This window comes from Poromitra crassiceps (assembly GCF_964638095.1).
Source record: "Poromitra crassiceps genome assembly, chromosome: 13".
NCBI lineage: Eukaryota > Metazoa > Chordata > Actinopteri > Beryciformes > Melamphaidae > Poromitra > Poromitra crassiceps.
In genome coordinates this window covers 3,968,887-3,988,651 of record NC_139644.1, presented here as the reverse complement: position 1 = coordinate 3,988,651, position 19,765 = coordinate 3,968,887, and the positions used below count along the sequence as shown (strand labels likewise).

General features: G+C 44.7%; 1 protein-coding gene across 1 annotated transcript in view; it reads left to right on the top strand.

Annotated features, from left to right (window-relative positions):
- Positions 1-9,866, top strand: part of fus (FUS RNA binding protein) — a gene marked incomplete at its 5' end in the record, with an annotated part of 55,162 nt that extends 45,296 nt beyond the window's left edge. Inside the window, 6 exons of the mRNA XM_083649337.1 lie at positions 1,258-1,371; positions 4,616-4,751; positions 5,750-5,847; positions 7,066-7,173; positions 7,366-7,393; positions 9,384-9,866. Of these exons, the coding sequence (XP_083505463.1) occupies positions 1,258-1,371; positions 4,616-4,751; positions 5,750-5,847; positions 7,066-7,173; positions 7,366-7,393; positions 9,384-9,423 (524 nt within the window). The 3' untranslated portion in view covers positions 9,424-9,866. The remainder of the gene's footprint in view (positions 1-1,257; positions 1,372-4,615; positions 4,752-5,749; positions 5,848-7,065; positions 7,174-7,365; positions 7,394-9,383) is intronic.
- Between the last annotated feature and the right edge of the window lie 9,899 nt (positions 9,867-19,765).

Here is a 19,765-nt window from a genome sequence, read left to right as displayed (position 1 = left end):
TCCACTGTCCTTAGCTCCACTGTCCTTAGCTCCACTGTCCTTAGCTCCTCTGTCCTTAGCTCCACTGTCCTTAGCTCCACTGTCCTTAGCTCCACTGTCCTTAGCTCCACTGTCCTTAGCTCCACTGTCCTTAGCTCCTCTGTCCTTAGCTCCACTGTCCTTAGCTCCACTGTCCTTAGCTCCACTGTCCTTAGCTCCACTGTCCTTAGCTCCACTGTCCTTAGCTCCTCTGTCCTTAGCTCCACTGTCCTTAGCTCCACTGTCCTTAGCTCCACTGTCCTTAGCTCCACTGTCCTTAGCGCCACTGTCCTTAGCTCCACTGTCCTTAGCTCCACTGTCCTTAGCTCCTCTGTCCTTAGCTCCACTGTCCTTAGCTCCTCTGTCCTTAGCTCCACTGTCCTTAGCTCCACTGTCCTTAGCTCCACTGTCCTTAGCTCCACTGTCCTTAGCTCCACTGTCCTTAGCTCCACTGTCCTTAGCTCCACTGTCCTTAGCTCCACTGTCCTTAGCTCCTATGTCCTTAGCTCCACTGTCCTTAGCTCCACTGTCCAGGACTTCCACCTTCCAGAAAAAAGCCTGTCATCCATGTGGTACTCTATGTGGTGCATAATGTATAGTTGTTTTACATTTTTCTCGCATTGCATCAAATTCAGTGCTTGTCCAGAGTCCTCAGCTTCATCCACTGTGGATTTTAATTTAAGGTGCTTGTTTTTCTTTCTTGCCTCTGATAAGGTTACAGCACCTTATGATAAGGTTACAGCACCTTATGATAAGGTTACAGCACCTTATGATAAGGTTACAGCACCTTATGATAAGGTTACAGCACCTTATGATAAGGTTAGAGCACCTTATGATAAGGTTACAGCACCTTATGATAAGGTTACAGCACCTTATGATAAGGTTACAGCACCTTATGATAAGGTTACAGCACCTTAAGATAAGGTTACAGCACCTTATGATAAGGTTACAGCACCTTAAGATAAGGTTACAGCACCTTATGATAAGGTTACAGCACCCTATGATAAGGTTAGAGCACCTTATGATAAGGTTACAGCACCTTATGATAAGGTTACAGCACCTTATGATAAGGTTACAGCACCTTAAGATAAGGTTACAGCACCTTATGATAAGGTTACAGCACCCTATGATAAGGTTAGAGCACCTTATGATAAGGTTACAGCACCTTATGATAAGGTTACAGCACTTTATGATAAGATAAGGTTACAGCACCTTATGACGTGTGTCTGTCCTTAACAGATAAGGACTTCAATGGAAATCCCATTAAGGTTTCCTTTGCCACTCGTAGAGCTGACTTTGGAGGCCGGGGCGGCGTGAGAGGCGTTCGAGGAGGACGAGGAGGTGGGTCACATCGTGCCAGTTTTTCAATGGCTTTTCCCCCCTCATTGAAATGGCTTCCATTTGCTTTCTGAAGGTTTAACTTTTTTGGAAGGGAATGTCATGATTTTTAGAACCCTGTCTTATTGATTATTAGCATGACAATCTGTGGTTAAAAAAAAAAAGTATGTACAGAAATGTGTCTTGTTAGAATGGTAAATGGTAAATGGACTCCATTTATATAGCGCTTTTATCCAAAGTGCTTTACAATGTGCCTACATTCACCCATTCACACCGAAGGCGGCCAGCTGCCACGCAGGCAGCAATTTGGGGTTCAGTGTCTTGCCCAAGGACACTTGAACATGCGGACTGGAGGAGCCGGGGATCGAACCACCGACCTTCTGATTAGTGGACGACCCGCTCTACCTCCTGAGCCACAGCCGCCCCGATGAAGAGTGATATCATAATCACATGCAAAGGCCAAAGAGTCTGTAACTGAAAATATGTAGAAGTAGAAGTTCACTCTGAGAGCACAGACCTCCGCCAAGGCCAATAGTCCAGTCTGCTATGAGATGCAAATGTTTGTGCTTTTCGGATCCGATCTGCTCCAAAATAAATGTAATGGGTTCTTCATTGACCCATGCCACACCCTTCCACCATGTTTCTTGAAAATCGGCCCACAAACAAACAGACAAAGAAAAGTAGAACGACCGCACAGCAGACATATGCCTCCGCCAACAAGTGAGCAGTCAACATCCATGTCTGTCCAGACTTTGACGTTTGAGCCAAATGTGAAGAAATTCCGTCAAGGTGTTACTGAGATATGGCGTTACTGAGCTTGAAAATGGCGTTCGTGAGGTCACAGTGACCTTGACCTTTTACCACCAAAATGTAATCAGTTCATCCTTCCGTCCAAGTGGACGTTTGAGGCAAATTAGATTAAATTCCGTCAAGGCGTTCCTGAGATATCACGTTAACGAGCAGGAAACGAGTGGTCGTGAGATCACAGTGACCTTGAACTTTGACCACTACAATCTAATCGGTTCATCCTTGAGTCCAAGTGGAAGTTTGAGGCAAATTTGAAGAAATTCCGTCAAGGCGTTCTTGAGACATCGCGTTAACGAATGGTGTTCGCGAGGTCACAGTGACCTTAACCTTTGTCCTTTGACCACCAAAATCAAATTAGTTCATCCTTGCATGGAAGTCGACGTTTGAGCCAAATTGGAAGAAATTCCGTCAAGGCGTTCCTGAGATATCGCGTTAACGAACTTGGGAATGGCGTTCGTGAGGTCGCAGTGACCTTGAACTTTGACTTTTATCCACCAAAATCTAATCAGTTCATCCTTGAGTCCAAGTCGACGTTTGAGGCAAATTTGAAAAGATTCCGTCAAGGCATTGCTCAGATATCGCATTAACGAACATCGGACGGACGGACGGACGGACAACCCGAATCCATAATGCCTCCGGCCTGGCTGAGGCATAAAAACTATGCTAACTATGTTACGTCATGAAATTAATGAGCTATCAACTGCCTCTGGTACTATGTGTGCTCAGGGTCAGGTGCCTCTGGTACTATGTGTGCTCAGGGTCAGGTGCCTCTGGTACTATGTGTGCTCAGGGTCAGGTGCCTCTGGTACTATGTGTGCTCAGGGTCAGGTGCCTCTGGTACTATGTGTGCTCAGGGTCAGGTCCCTCTGGTACTATGTGTGCTCAGGGTCAGGTCCCTCTGGTACTATGTGTGCTCAGGGTCAGGTCCCTCCATCATAGCAGTAGATGATGACATCACTGGTTATCTTCGTGAAGCAGGTGATGTTTTCGGTGTCGTCTGCCTGTCTGTCTGCCTGTGTGTCTGTCTGTCTGTCTGTCTGCCTGTCTGCCTGTCTGTCTGTCTGTCTGCCTGTCTGCCTGCCTGTGTGTCTGTCTGTCTGTCTGCCTGCCTGCCTGTCTGTCTGCCTGTGTGTCTGTCTGTCTGTCTGTGTGTCTGCCTGTCTGTCTGCCTGTGTGGCTGTCTGTCTGTCTGTCTGTCTGTCTGTCTGCCTGTGTGCCTGTGTGTCTGTCTGTCTGTCTGTCTGCCTGCGTGTCTGTCTGCCTGTGTGTCTGTGTGTCTGTCTGTCTGCCTGCTTGTCTGCCTGTCTGTCTGCCTGTGTGTCTGTCTGTCTGTCTGCCTGCCTGCCTGTCTGTCTGTCTGTCTGCCTGTGTGTCTGTCTGTCTGTCTGTCTGTCTGCCTGTGTGCCTGTGTGTCTGTCTGTCTGTCTGCCTGTGTGTCTGTCTGCCTGTCTGTCTGTCTGCCTGTGTGTCTGTCTGTCTGTCTGTCTGTCTGCCTGCCTGCCTGTCTGTCTGTCTGTCTGCCTGTGTGTCTGTCTGTCTGTCTGCCTGCCTGCCTGTCTGTCTGTCTGCCTGCCTGTCTGTCTGTCTGTCTGTCTGTCTGTCTGCCTGCCTGTCTGTCTGTCTGCCTGTGTGCCTGCCTGCCTGTCTGTCTGTCTGCCTGCCTGTCTGTCTGTCTGTCTGCCTGCCTGTCTGTCTGTCTGCCTGTGTGTCTGTCTGTCTGTCTGCCTGCCTGCCTGTCTGTCTGCCTGCCTGTCTGTCTGTCTGTCTGTCTGCCTGTGTGTCTGTCTGTCTGTCTGTCTGTCTGTCTGCCTGTCTGTCTGTCTGCAGGATTACGGAAAAACTACTGGGCCGATCTCCATGAAAGTTGGTGGGAGGGTGTAGCAGGGGCCAAGGAAGAACCTATTACATTTTGGAGCCGATCCGATTCGGGTCAAAGAAGGTGGGCGGGGCTAGGGAAAAGGGGCCGTAGCTAAGCATAGGAAGGTCGTAGAGAGTCAGGGTTCGAGGGGTGCGTAAGGGGGGTGCTAGGTTTATCTACAGTATTGTTCTATTTCATGTTTGTTGTGTCGGGACCACAATGGAAATAACTTTGACAACTTTTTTGTGTCATCCTGATGAATCATTTTGTACTGTATGTATGCTTGCTGTGTATTTTTTGATTTATCAAATAAATCCATTCGTTCATTCATGGATGGTGTGAGGGCATGGTCAGGAAAGGGGTGGGGCTAGGGAAAGGGGCCATAACTAGGGACAGGAAGGTTGTAGAGAGTCAGGGTTCGAGGGGTGCGTAGGGGGAGTGCCTGGGGGGGTGTGGGGGCATCAGTGTTGAGGTGCTGATCGGACTCACAAAATGTGCATATCATAGCAGACTGGCATATTGGCCTTGGCAGACGTCTGTGCTCTCTGAGTGCACTTGTAGTTTGGTGATGTGCTCATTGCGTGCACTGTGCAGGGCCACCGGGGCGCGGTGGGTTCGGCGGGGGCAGAGGAGGAGGAGGCTTCCCAGCAGGAAACGGAGAACGAGGAGGAGGAAGTGGAGGAAGTGGAGGAGGACAGCAGAGAGCTGGAGACTGGAAGTGTTCAAACACGTGAGTCAGAACCTGTTCTCTGTGCATGTGTCATGTGTCTGCTCCTTTTTTCTCTCCTTGTGAGAAGCAGTTTGACTTTGACACCTGGCTGACGTCATTTTGCCCACTCTAGGCTAGTTGAGGATTAGGCCTCGTACTCGGTTGTAGGGCGAAGCTTAGGTTCCCACAGGTCCTTGAAATTTGAGTAAAAAGTCAAGGCCATGAAAGTAAAAAAAAAATAGACTAATAGACTTGGGTCATTGAATGTGCTTGAGTTTATATATTTTCTGCAAGAATCGAAAATGAAGTTGAGAAGTGTTCACACATTCAAGCCTCTCTCTCTTTTTAATACTTGAAAAGTCATTGCTATTTAGTTAGTTTAGGGTTAGGACGGGTTTAGGGTGAGGGTAGAATTTAGGGATGTTAGATCATCCCTATTTTCATATTGTCCAATCATGGTCATTAGAGATTGGCGATAGACGATAAAATCGCCATAAATTAATTGGCCGTCATTATTATTATTATTATTATTTTCTTTTTATAAAGAGATCTATTCCTATTTAATGGCATTAATAATTTGAAGGGGGGGGACAATCGATCCTAATATTATTGAATACATCCTGAAGAACAAACGTAGATTATGCATTTACAAGAAAAAAGGTTAAAGAGAGACCGACCGTGCGTTCTGAAGCCGCTGAAACTCTCAATGACCTTTTTTCTGCTACTTTTTCTTGTTCATTTTCGATGATTTAACGGCGGCTGTAAGGTCATGTAACTGTTGCACTGGTCACTCTTAACAGCACGATGTAACTGTTGCACTGTTCACTGTTAACACGATGTAACTGTTGCACTGTTCACTCTTAACACGATGTAACTGTTGTACTGTTCACTCTTAACAACATGGAGAATGGAGTAAAGTTTGAAGTGTGAGATTTATCAGCAGAATAGTGCCCCTTGTATGAGTGATGGAGTTCTAGTGTTGTTTATTGTGACTGTCCTCTCTGCACATCCCTCCTCAGCGATTGTGGCAACATGAACTTTTCATGGCGTAATGAGTGTAACCAGTGCAAGGATCATAAACCTGAGGACGCTGACGAGACGCCCCCTATGGACAGAGGTTAGAAGCTCACTATTTTATATCTGCCTTGCATAGTGCACCTTGTGGGAGTGAAGATGTTAAAGGGGTAACTAAACCCTAAAAGACATTTTCAGCTTTAAACAAATGTATATACAGTATATGGCTATATGGCTTTTGAGGTCTGTTGCTCAAGGATTCTGGTCAAAATCTCCACATTTGAGACTAAACAGTTAGAATTCTACACTATCATTTTCAGGCAGCGACAGCGCCCTCTATGGGTTCAAACCTGGGTTCAGACGCTGGAGACTTTTTAAGGGCAAAGTTACACCTTTTCATTAATTGCCAGAGATCTTGACCAAACCAAGGAAGAGAGCTTTTAGGCCTCCTCCATGTTTTAATGTTATTTGTGTGGTTTTAAATTTTCTATAGCTTTGTGAAATGTATAGAGAGCCCCAGGAACGAGTCCGGAAAACATTGATGCTAACACTTCCTGGTTCTTCACTGTTTTCGCCTATGGGATTTTTGAATGGGTTTTTGGCGCAATGCTTCTAATAAGGTCTCTGGGCAACGCAAGCTTAATCAAACGCGAACCAGTGTTCAGTAGGATAATCTTCACACGAAGACCACTTTATGAGTTTTTAAGCTTTTACGTGCCGTTAAAAGGGCGGCTAGCTAGCAAACGGCTAAATTAGACTACACTGTTGAGTCGACGGGGATATTATACGTCAATAACGTCATCACTTCAAAGGACGAACACGGAAATTCTCTTTCCCTCACCTGGTTCAGCCCGGGGTAATCAGTGCACAGCAGCGCACACATCAACAACACTCCAGGTTGAGTGGTGACGTGACGTGGAAGCCTATGCGACACTGTGTGTAGTTCTGGATTAGCTTAGCACAAGCTTTTTACTTCTAGGGCTCGCATTTACGCTTCAAAACTCATGAAAGTGGTCCTCATGTGTGAAGACTATCCAGCTGAACACTGGTTTGCGTTTGATTAAGCTTGCGTTGCCCAGAGACCTTATTTGAAGCATCGCGGCAAAAAATTCTAAAATCCCATAGGGAGAAACGGTGAGGAACCATGAAGTCTGGGAGTTCCGCGTTCCGACTACAAAAGTACGTCATCCCTGGGGCTCTCTATTACTTAGGTGGAGGCTTAAATAAACCCATACTGGTTTCCTGCCTCTATTGAGGCTACTTGTTATCTTCTGTAAAGAGAAAGTTGATACTTGAGTTTAAAACAGCTTCTTGCTCTCAGGAGGCTTCGGAGAGCGCGGCCGCGGGGGCTTTGAGCGCGGCGGCTTCAGGGGCCGAGGCGGCGCTGAGCGAGGGGGCTTCAGAGGAGGCCGAGGAGGTGACCGAGGAGGTGACCGAGGAAGTGACCGAGGAGGTGACCGAGGTGGTGACCGAGGAGGTGACCGAGGAGGTGACCGAGGAGGTGACCAAGGAGGTGACCGAGGTGGTGACCGAGGAGGTGACCGAGGAGGTGACCGAGGAGGTGACCAAGGAGGTGACCGAGGTGGTGACCGAGGAGGTGACCGAGGTGGTGACCGAGGAGGATACGGCCCTGGCAAGATGGATGGAAGGTCAGATACACTAAACACCAGGCTGGGGCTGATATGGCTTTTTAACATCAATACCGTTCTTGTAGCCTGATATCAGACTGAAGTGTCAACTCGTTACACTCATTTCCACCCACCTTCTAGTCTGAGATTGCGCTCTGTTTAACAAATTTCATTTTTTTTAATAATCAAGTTTTTGTTTTTGTTTCCCGGATTTTTCTCCTATTTTCCCCCAATTGTACTTGTCCAATTCCCCCTGCTGTCGCGGTCAATGCTCCACCCCCTCTGCCGATCTGGGGAGAGCTGTAGACTAGCACCATGCTTCCTCCGATATGTGTGCTGTCGACAGCCGCTTCTTTTCACCTGACAGCGAGGTGTTTCACCGGCAGGACATAGCGTGTGGAATGATCACGCTATTCCCACCAGTTCCCCTCCCCCCCGAACAGGCATCCCAACCGACCAGAGGAGGCAGTAGAGTGCGTTTAACCAATTTCTATAAAGGGATTCATCCTCCTTTGAATAAAGTGTCAGAGGTCTGGACCCAGGTCAAAGGTCAAAGGTCTGGACTCAGGCAAACCTGCTTGTGTTGACGCTCCTGATCTGAGCACATATTCTGCACAGATATTCAATAGACGGTTTGAACTCAACAACATAAACATTCTAAATTGCCCCCAGCTTTACTTCCTGTTTCAGTGTTTGCTAATACATTAGCTGACAGGAAATAAGCTAGGTTTTATATATATATTTTATTTTCAATTTTTCAATAGAACAAAACACAAACAAGACAAAACAAACTCAGGCTCAGGAAAAGAAAAGAAAAAAAACAAATACAAACATACATATGTACAAACATAATCAACATTCAATATCACAACGTGGTGCTACCAGCCACACAAGGCGCATATGTGCTTAAAAGAAAAGAGAAAAACGTGGGGTGTCCCTGAGAATCCAGCCAGGCGCTGCACAGCACTGCACTCTGTGCAGCAGCATGGTGTACTGACACTGCACAGCACTGCACTCTGTGCAGCAGCATGGTGTACTGACACTGCACAGCACTGCACTCTGTGCAGCAGCATGGTGTACTGACACTGCACAGCACTGCACTCTCTGCAGCAGCGTGGTGTACTGACACTGCACAGCACTGCACTCTCTGCAGCAGCATGGTGTACGGACACTGCACAGCACTGCACTCTGCACCAGCATGGTGTACTGACACTGCACAGCACTGCACTCTGCAGCAGCATGGTGTACGGACACTGCACAGCACAGCACTGCACTCTGCACCAGCATGGTGTACGGACACTGCACAGCACTGCACTCTGCACCAGCATGGTGTACGGACACTGCACAGCACTGCACTCTGCAGCAGCGTGGTGTACTGACACTGCACAGCACTGCACTCTGCAGCAGCATGGTGTACGGACACTGCACAGCACTGCACTCTGCAGCAGCGTGGTGTACTGACACTGCACAGCACTGCACTCTGTACAGCAGCATGGTGTACGGACACTGCACAGCACTGCACTCTGCAGCAGCGTGGTGTACTGACACTGCACAGCACTGCACTCTGTACAGCAGCATGGTGTACTGACACTGCACAGCACTGCACTCTGCAGCAGCGTGGTGTACTGACACTGCACAGCACTGCACTCTGCAGCAGCGTGGTGTACTGACACTGCACAGCACAGCACTGCACTCTGCAGCAGCGTGGTGTACTGACACTGCACAGCACTGCACTCTGCAGCAGCGTGGTGTACTGACACTGCACAGCACTGCACTCTGCACCAGCATGGTGTACTGACACTGCACAGCACAGCACTGCACTCTGCAGCAGCGTGGTGTACGGACACTTAACCTAACCCTAACCCTAACCCTAACCCACTCTGTTTAGTAACAGACCAATATCATTGTAATCAGCCTCACCCTACAAAACACACACACATGCATGCTGTAATGTCAACACTGCTGTTTGAGTGGATGCTGATAGCTCATGAAATCCACGTGTCTCTTCCAGGGCCGACCACAGGCAGGAGCGGCGAGAGCGGCCCTACTAAAGAATCCTCCCAGCCCAAAGCCCTGAGCACAACCACCATCTTTCTTTTATACAACAACTGTTACAAGCTGTTACTTTTGCTCCATTCCATTTGTATTGGGAACCAGGAATATCCCGGTTGAGTGACGTCACACCCGAGGTCACCACGTTCCAGTAAAGCATCCAGCCAGGCTAGCCATCGTTAGCAATAACAGTTGATAAACAAGGCATTATGCTGTATTTTGTGCATACAAACACTGTAGCAACATGTCCACACAGATAGAAGTCAGATATTAATGTGTACGACTGATTTAATGAGACACAAATAAGACACAATTGCTCATAAACAGGATACAACTTTCACTAGCGTTGCTGAGGTCAGGTCAGGTGACGTCACGGGGTGTTCCTGACCTTTGACCCGGGAGATTCCTAGTTCCCAAAAACAAATGGAACAGAGCATTTGAACCTCTTGGTTACCTGTAGAAACATGTGACTATGCTCTCTCTTTACTCTTATTTGACTCACACTTCACTCACATGTACACACAGTCCAACACAACATGTACACACAGTCCAACACAACACAACATGTACACACAGTCCAACACAACATGTACACACAGTCCAACACAACACAACATGTACACACAGTCCAACACAACACAACATGTACACACAGTCCAACACAACATGTACACACAGTCCAACACAACACAACATGTACACACAGTCCAACACAACACAACATGTACACACAGTCCAACACAACATGTACACACAGTCCAACACAACATGTACACACAGTCCAACACAACACAACATGTACACACAGTCCAACACAACACAACATGTACACACAGTCCAACACAACACAACATGTACACACAGTCCAACACAACACAACATGTACACACAGTCCAACACAACACAACATGTACACACAGTCCAACACAACACAACATGTACACACAGTCCAACACAACACAACATGTACACACAGTCCAACACAACACAACATGTACACACAGTCCAACACAACACAACATGTACACACAGTCCAACACAACATGTACACACAGTCCAACACAACATGTACACACAGTCCAACACAACACAACATGTACACACAGTCCAACACAACATGTACACACAGTCCAACACAACACAACATGTACACACAGTTCAACACAACATGTACACACAGTCCAACACAACATGTACACACAGTCCAACACAACACAACATGTACACACAGTCCAACACAACATGTACACACAGTCCAACACAACACAACATGTACACACAGTCCAACACAACACAACATGTACACACAGTCCAACACAACACAACATGTACACACAGTCCAACACAACACAACATGTACACACAGTCCAACACAACACAACATGTACACACAGTCCAACACAACACAACATGTACACACAGTCCAACACAACACAACATGTACACACAGTCCAACACAACACAACATGTACACACAGTCCAACACAACACAACATGTACACACAGTCCAACACAACACAACATGTACACACAGTCCAACACAACACAACATGTACACACAGTCCAACACAACACAACATGTACACACAGTCCAACACAACACAACATGTACACACAGTCCAACACAACACAACATGTACACACAGTCCAACACAACCACACTCCCGCATCCTCCGCTCCATGTCTCGAAACATGTTCTGAAGATTGAGTTTTTCTTTGACTGATGGTGTATTTATTTAAAGGTCCCAATTCGTGCAGCTGTAACCTCTTAAAAACGTGTGTCTCTGGTCCATAAAACATGATTCTGGATTAATTTGTCGAAAAGATAGCAACCCCGTTCGTTCTGACGGAGTTGTCACTTCCTCATCTCGTCGCTTCCCAAGAATGGTCTGTTTCTATAATATATTCAGAACTAACAGTTCCCATTGGCCGCTGAGGGAGAGCCCGCCCCAGGCTCCCAGCGGCCAATCAGATTAGCGTCCGTGGACCAGCACACTAGGTTGTGTCCACAACTAACGTTAGCAACGAGCTATCGCTAACTTAACGGTTGCTACGCTAAAGAGGACATCTCAAAATGCCTAGACTTACCGAATGCACGTCCGCAGTTGCTGGATCACGTACAGTTGGCGTCGCTCCAGCTAGAAGTGTTAATTTTGTGGCTATAGACAAAATGGTGCAGGTAGCTTGTGTGAGAGAGACCGCGCGCAGTATGCTTAAGGACCCGCGTGACGTAACATTAACCCGTCTGGGGAACAGAGTGTAAGGGGCGTGGCTTGAAGGAGACTGCAGGGGGAAGCTGGATAGGGACAAATCCAACTGGCAGTTCTGAGGTTGTGACCACTCATTACAGGGAGGGATGACAGCAGTATATATGCATTTACAAGTAAAAACAGCTTTTGCACGGAATGGGACCTTTAACCTGACGCTGCCAGATGGATGGGTTCGCTTCACATTTGTTTTCAACTCATGAACTCAATACCGCCCCATCTGGCGGAGTCAGGTTAGTATTTATTTACCCTGCTTAAAACCATCCTGAAGGTGACCTCACATCCTGTTTGGCTCCAACTATCAGTCTGGACTCAAAGCCGTCAACATCGATTTCAGTGGGTGGGAGGACTTGCCTTGACAGACAACTCCTTCAGCCATTCAGCGTTGCCAAATCCAGTCCTTCAACCAATCAGCATCAGATACAGTCAAATCTAAATCCACTCGGAAGATCAGTGAAAACGTCTTTTCCGCTGAGAAACTCCACTGGTGCAAACAGAATGTGAGTTCACGTGACTGGATAGTTTACCAGGCTAGTATTTATTACTCTTTGAGTGGTTTTTGTATTGTGTTATCTGTTCGCTTTTCAAATGAAAGTGTTTGTGAGACCAAACAGCGAGTCTGAAGTCATCATTGAGTTTGACTGTATGGTCTTCACTGGGACTGTGTGTGTGTGTGTGTGTGTGTGTGTGTGTGTGTGTGTGTGTGTGTACAGAGGATACACCCTCAGTTTGAAAGTGATCGTTCAAATGTTTGGTGCTAAGTTCATGCTTAACGCTCTGAAGAAACTCAACTACTGCAGTCACAGCTAGGCATGGGTCGATTTCGATTTTTTTTTTTTTTTTTTTTAATAAAAAAAATAGTGCCAATCAATATTAGCCTCGTCTCAACATGCACTAGTAGGCAAAAGTCTTATTTTGTTTATTATGTTGATGTTTGAATAAAAGTTAAGCTGAATAGTTATGATAAATAAAAACAGTGTGTTGTTACAGTTACATTACATTACATTATGTCATTTGGCAGACGCTTTTATCCAAAGCGACTTACAATAACACATTTTTGTCAGCAATAGAGCAATCAACTATGGAGCACAGTCTATGACAACTACAACTTCTGAAGGAACAGTGGTACAAGTTTAGCTTAGGTTTTCTTTTTCTTTTTTTAGAGAGAGAGAAAGAAGTTAGTTCAAGAAGGGCCCAGATGGAGCCTGAAAAGGTGAGTCTTTAGTCTTTTCCGAAAGATCGGCAGTGATTCGGCCGTCGTGACCGAAGGTGGAAGCAGTTAAATGGTTCTGCTTATTTTTATTCAGTGTTAGTGCTGGTTGGCATACCAGCTTAGAGGTGCATTATCGCCACCAACTGCAGTCGCATGTTAATAATGCTTGATTACGCGTATCGGCGCGGTTTACACCTCTTTATTCTGTAGCTAGCCTATCCGCGGTCATTTTCCTTGTGGACATCTGCTATGGTATAGAATGCCTAGCTAACTAGTAAACCGCGGGGTAGAGGAATACGTCCAACTGTTAACCACTTCCGTCCTCAAGCCCGACCTGCTTTACGTCCCTCCCTAAGGAGCCAGTGGCCCTTGACACCTTCAGAGAGATCGCTTGAGTTAACGGTGGCTTCCTCTAGCACTTGGTGTTGTTGTGGGTGTTGGAATTGATTTTAACTATGTGTTAATCTGCACTGGTTAAGGTCGTGTTAAAGTTTTTCCCTCGAAATGATAATTCTCGCTTAACCTGACGGTGTATGATACACCTTCTATGTCAGGTGGTCATTATAAGCTTGTCACCCCCCAGGCACCAGAGTAACCTTTAAAAACTTTGTACCTGGTTACTGCATATCTTACCTATTTTTCTACATCACTGAGGAGAGACAACTTTCCTATTTAATGAAGATCCGTTCAAATAAGAGATGAGATCAGTTATTGGCACATATAAGTTGCTTTTTAATTGGAGCATATAGCGTAGCACAGCACAAATATAATCTCAATACAATTCTTAAACATTCACATGACACACATTTAAACGTAACATAATAGGTCTTCATTCTTAACCTTAAATTGAATAACACTTTCAATTCAAGCACAAGTAGCCTTTTAAACTTATTGAATATAATTTCAAACTCATCAGATCCCACTCCAAATTTAAACTAAATATCATGTAACACACTTGAATGTTGTTCAAATCTCAATGGTTAATATGTTAAATTCCCCAATAAGCATTTCAATTCACAACTACATGTAAATAGCATGTGGTATTTACTGAATGGTATTTTAAATCACACCGGGTAAAAGGTTATATTTCACTTGAGTTCTTTGAATTCACAAATGAATAGCAATCACATTTGAAACTAGATAGCATATAAATTTCACTGAATGGCATTCACTTGTAATACTAGTTAATATAATGTTCAGTTAATGCAATTTAAATCCCACTGGTCAATAGGTTACATTCCCCAAAATAGCATAGCAAATCTACTGAGTGTTGCTTAAATCTCACTTAGCACGTAATGTTCACTAAAGGCATTCCAAATTCACCCTCAACATTGGAATAGCATCCCAGATTCAGCCAACCCAACATTTGAACAGCATTTCCCCTCTGGTATGGTGGCTACCCTGTTCATATATAACTCACTTGAACTCAATTGAACATGAGAATAAAATGCTGCCTTATCAAATTCCCAGCTAGATAAAATCTAGTACAATTGTTCCCAGAATAAAATGTTTTATCTTAGGCTTTTCCTATAGAAAAACCCAATCAGCTCTGAGTGCCAACTTTCCAGATCAGGTGTATCTTTAATGAAATAATTTATTTCCCCACATCCGCTATATGGGAAATAATCATTTGTAACTCCTGAGGGCTCGAACTCGCCTCCCATGTTAAGTGTTCTATATAATGTAAAACACTACATAACTTATCCTCAGTCTCCCAGGTCCTGGCCAGATTGCCAATGGCAATATTACTATTACGGCCGGGCTGCGCCTTCTAATACACGGGGCACCGGCCATCGTCAATCTCTCACAAGTTATATCCCCTTATAGCCTGAATCACTTGAATTCCTTTACAATCGTACCAGTATTAGGTAATCTTTCGACCCTTTTCACCATGAGCGAGCATAGGTGACAATGTATGTCACACTCAAAATGCCTGTGTGCAGGCATGAAACAGATTTATTTCCAAACTTTTAACAAATGGAATCTATTCCCCTATAGATGTAGTTTATATAAATGCATATAAATGAATGGGAGAATTAATTTAGACCCTTCTCATAGATGGCAATGCATGTCACATTGAAAATGCATCACCGCATGATAACACTCACTTTCCAAATCAGGTGTATCTTTAATTAAATAATTTATTTGCCCACATCTGTTATATGGGAAATAATAATTTGTAACTGTGGATCATTTCTATCCATTCTCTCCAAATAGAATAATTTGTCTTAGGTCCTTTTCTATAGCGAAACCCACTCCTATGAATGCCGGCTATGTTTCTAATTATATCTCCCATAATAAAATTGCCCCAGCCTAGGTAACTTATGGATAATCTTTGTTACAAATTGTAATCTCCTGTTTTAGATTAGTTCTTTCCACTCATATCATATATTTCCTGTTTCAAGACAAAACGGCTTCACCAACCATTTTAAGCCATGAACACCCCGCTAACCGGTCTCAAATCAAATCAACCCACAATACTATTTCACTATGCCAGCTCGCTCACTACTGCTTAAACACATCAAACTTCCTCCTAATCGCTAGCCTAGAGGAAGATAGTATCATCTAACACAGCGTTTCTCAACTGGTGGGTCGGGACCCAAAGGTGGGTCGCGGGGCCGTTTTGATTGGGTCGTGGACATTGGCCAAAAAAAAAAAAAAAAAAAATCATATTTCATTTGAGTTAAATTCAGATTATTGAAACTGGATTAGCTTGACCAGTTTTACTTGTTTAACAAGCTGAAGCATATGCTCTGCCTGTAATTCAAGAGAAGTCTGCCTTTTCATTTCATATTTAATTTTAGTTCAATTCAGATGATTGAAACTGGATTAGCATGGCCCCAGTTTAATTAAAAGTTATGACCAGTTTAACTAAAAAGCATATAGCCTGCCTGTGATTCCTTTTTATTTCATATTAGTTAAATTCAGACTATTGAAACTGGATTAGCATGACCAGGTTAACTTGTTTTATTATTATTATTATTATTATTATTATTATTATTATTATTAACTTGTTTAAAAACATATAGGCATGTAATTCAAGATAAGTCTGCCTTTTATTTCATATTTCATACAGTTCAAATAAGACTTTCTGAGCATGACCAGTTTGACTTGTTTAAATTTAAAAACATATAGGCCTGTAATTCAAGTCTGCCTTATTTCAATTGGTTTTTAGCCCTAGTTGCACTTCTGTTGCACTTTTTGAGGTTTATAACAGTGCATGAAGGCATTGTGTATTAAATTAATGCGCTATTTTTTGTGCAATAAATTTGAGTGGTTTAAAAAAAAATCTGAAATTTGGGTCGCGACTTCATGACAAGACAAATAGTGGGTCCTGAGGCTACACCAGTTGAGAACCACTGATCTAACAGTTAAAAAACACTTTCCTGTGGCGGGCGGCTCTTTCAGCGGCTCGCAGACTGTTACGTTTCCTAACCAGAGGAAATCAGCCAAGTGCCCATTTGGACACTCCATCTGTTCCATCCACCCGTGCCCCTACTATTAGCTGTGAATTAACGACAGATGACCTCTCCCTATACCAATTACATCTTAAACCTGTGTTTAAAAGGTCCCTACCCCTCAAAATCAGACTGGATCTCTGCAGGTGTTCACTCTGGCTCTCTGGCTGGTCTCAGGTCCCTGGTTGATCGGAGATAGCATCCGCACGCCAGGGGATGTGAAGACCCCAATTGATGATTTCTCCTGTCTTTTATAATAACTTTTCTGCCAAATCATGCAGTTCTTACAACACTGTTACGCCATACCTGCAAACTCTCCAACCACCACTTCCTCATTTCCCACACCTGCAACCCCCAAACTGGACCAAACCGGCACCTAGGACATGCCCGCTGCTTAACCCTCGTGCCAGGTTGTCTCAGGCCTTGTCCTCTGATTCATCTTACTCCATTTGTAACTTGCCCCGCCTGGAGCGAGATACCTTATGACACTCATAACTTTCCATGGAAACATGTCCACTTATCTTCAGTCAACCACTGTATTTCTCAAGCAGGCACCTGTTCTACTTCCTCTTTTACCCCTCTATCATCATCAAATCATTTATCTCTTTTTCCTCTAAACACACTTAATTTAACTCCCTACACCCTTAACACATTGACTGCCAGCCATTTTTTTCTTGCTGTAGGTAGCTTCTGCCAAGCCGTTTTTTTGAGGATTGTGGCTCATTTTACAACAGCCGAGGATTATTTTCTGCTTGGAGTTTGTGAACATACAATATCTCAAAAGTACTAATAGAATGTGTACTTTCTCTGTCTAAAAGAGTTAGTTTGTAGAGTTAGTAGTTATGTAAGCATTAGCAGTTGAATACAGCATGGTTTTAGCGTCAGAATAAATATTCAGAGATAAACGGCTTTTTGTGAGATTCGATAGAACTGTCACTTTAACCATTCATTTTTGGCATCAGTAAGACCTAAACAATAGTTTGAACAGTAATTTCCTCCATAACAGCAGTAAACTTCCCTCTGCTCAACTCCTCCCTCCTGTGGGCGTTCTTTTTTGTTGCAGCGCCATGTCACAAGCACTTTCCTACCTTTGCAAATGCACTTTCTCATACTCTCGACCTCTCAAATAAATTTCTGAATAGAAATTAAATTACTCTAAATTATAGCGAAAAAGAAACAAAAAAGAATGGGTTGAAAATCCCATTCTAAAAGCCTTTTAGAATGGGATTTGTTTCCAATTTGGTGTCGGACTAGGGGGCAGTCCCCGCTTGTCACCATTGCTTTGCTGCTGCTGTGCGGGTGTGTGCCTGTCTGTGCAGCCGCTCTTTGAGGAAGTCTGGTTGGACTCGCTCGCGTCTTGGGGTTTTGGTTGAGGGCTTTGATGAAGCTTTTGCGATTCTGGTCATATTATGCTGCGTGTTTCAAAGTGTGTCCCACCCGCAATCCACTATGCAAATCTGCAATCCCGCACCGCCAGCAATCAGCGCGAAAATTAAAGCGCCTTCGCCAATCCACCTTCATGAGAATGGCTTCAGTCACACTGCTTTTTGCTTGCCTTCCTCCTTCCTTGTCGCCACTTAGTGGGTCGGTGGAATGGGTTGTACACGTTGTACACGTCCAATACCTATATAAGAGATGTAAAAGGCTTAGATGCACAACCTACCGTCAAAAAAAAAAAAACGATTTTTTTGACGAGTACACTCGTCGCTGGCAGTTAACAGCTGGATTGTGTTTGACGAGTACACTCGTCGCTGGCAATCAAGCTGTTAATATAAATGTGTGTGCGTGCCCATACTCCACTGTATTTAACTGTGTGTGTGTATGTGTCATCTAACAACTCACACATACCCCCAGGCCCTGTGCATGTGTGTAACCCAACACTACATCCTTACTCATACTAATACAACTCACGACAGATACAATTGATTACTGATTATTGATCATTGACACCTCACATAGCCTACCATCCATAACCATGGTTATAAGCCCATCTATGATTCCAGATACACGCACGTGAATGTTACATCCTACACGTGAGCGTTCCTCTCTGGTTCTGCTGCATCCCAGCTGCCGGATGCGTGCACATTGCCACACACAGCATGGTTACCCCACAGGCCCTGTGTGCCCTGTGTGTGTGAAACTCATAATGGCTTAACTCTACCGTACTCGTACTGTAACCGTAGTTTCATCTGTATCCACCAGACACATTTAGAACACATTGATTACCACTTGTAATGCATTAAACACATAAACAAAACCTGATTATAAACCTTATAATTACTGAATTATACCATCATAATGCAATAACCTCTAACTTCTCCTTTTCTTCATGCCATTTGGCTGCTGCTCTCTGAGCAACACCAAGCCATGGTGTCCTAGATGACATTACTCCTCTGCTGAATGTGCACGTTGGCTTGTAGGATAATGTGACCCTAAGTCACTGTGGGGTTCGAGGGGATGTGGGCGCACCGTACTCATTTTGACAGGCCTTACAGTCATTTATGGGCTACACTACATACACTACATTTTTTGTAAAATTAAATATACCGGTTTTTTTGGGGAATATTGAACCTGTTTTAAAAAAAAATCAAACCGACCCACATGCCACAGCCACAGTTTTATTTAGATCCGCCTTTATAAATGTGTGATACACGTGATACACGTTATTATTATCTGTAGTGCTGCTGGCACAGTTACCTTGACGTACGTCAACAGTCGGCTGACCTGAATTTTTATCGGCCACCTTTGGAAAAACTCATTTATTTGGACTATCTGACAGCTAAGACGTTGAACCACTCCCACTGGCTGAACTTGGCACGGTGATGTTGTTTGATTTTGTAGGTCAAACACAGATACATCTTTACCAAAACATGTGAGGCAGTTTGATGATGTTTCAGAATTGAAATCAGAATTTAATTTGCATTAATTTATATGTTAGGTTTCTAGCACTGGTTCCCAACCTGGGGGTCAGGAGCCCTACTAGGGGTCACCAAAGTTTCATCTGGGGGGTCACAAACACAAGGCCACATGCCAGGGCACAAATGCAATTGCTCTATTACAGAGGTTTTCAAAGTGGGAGGCAGCAAACTAAACTGGGGGGCTTTGTCTGGGGGGAGGCCCACAGTCTCAGACTTTGAAAACCCCTGCTCTATAATGACATCGCAAACAGTGATTCTTCTGAAACTAGGCATCTCACATGCTCAATTCATAGGCTCGCTATAGCTCGGCCGCTGCACGGCCTCGCCCGCCCTGCAGCTCGCATATGGAGCTCAGCCGCTGCACGGCCTTGCCCGCAAGCTCGGCTGCTGCGTGGCCTCTCCTGCTCTATTGGCACGCGTGCACGTGTGTGTGTGTGTTGCTCACATGACATCACCGATGATGCCATAAGATGATTTATGACATC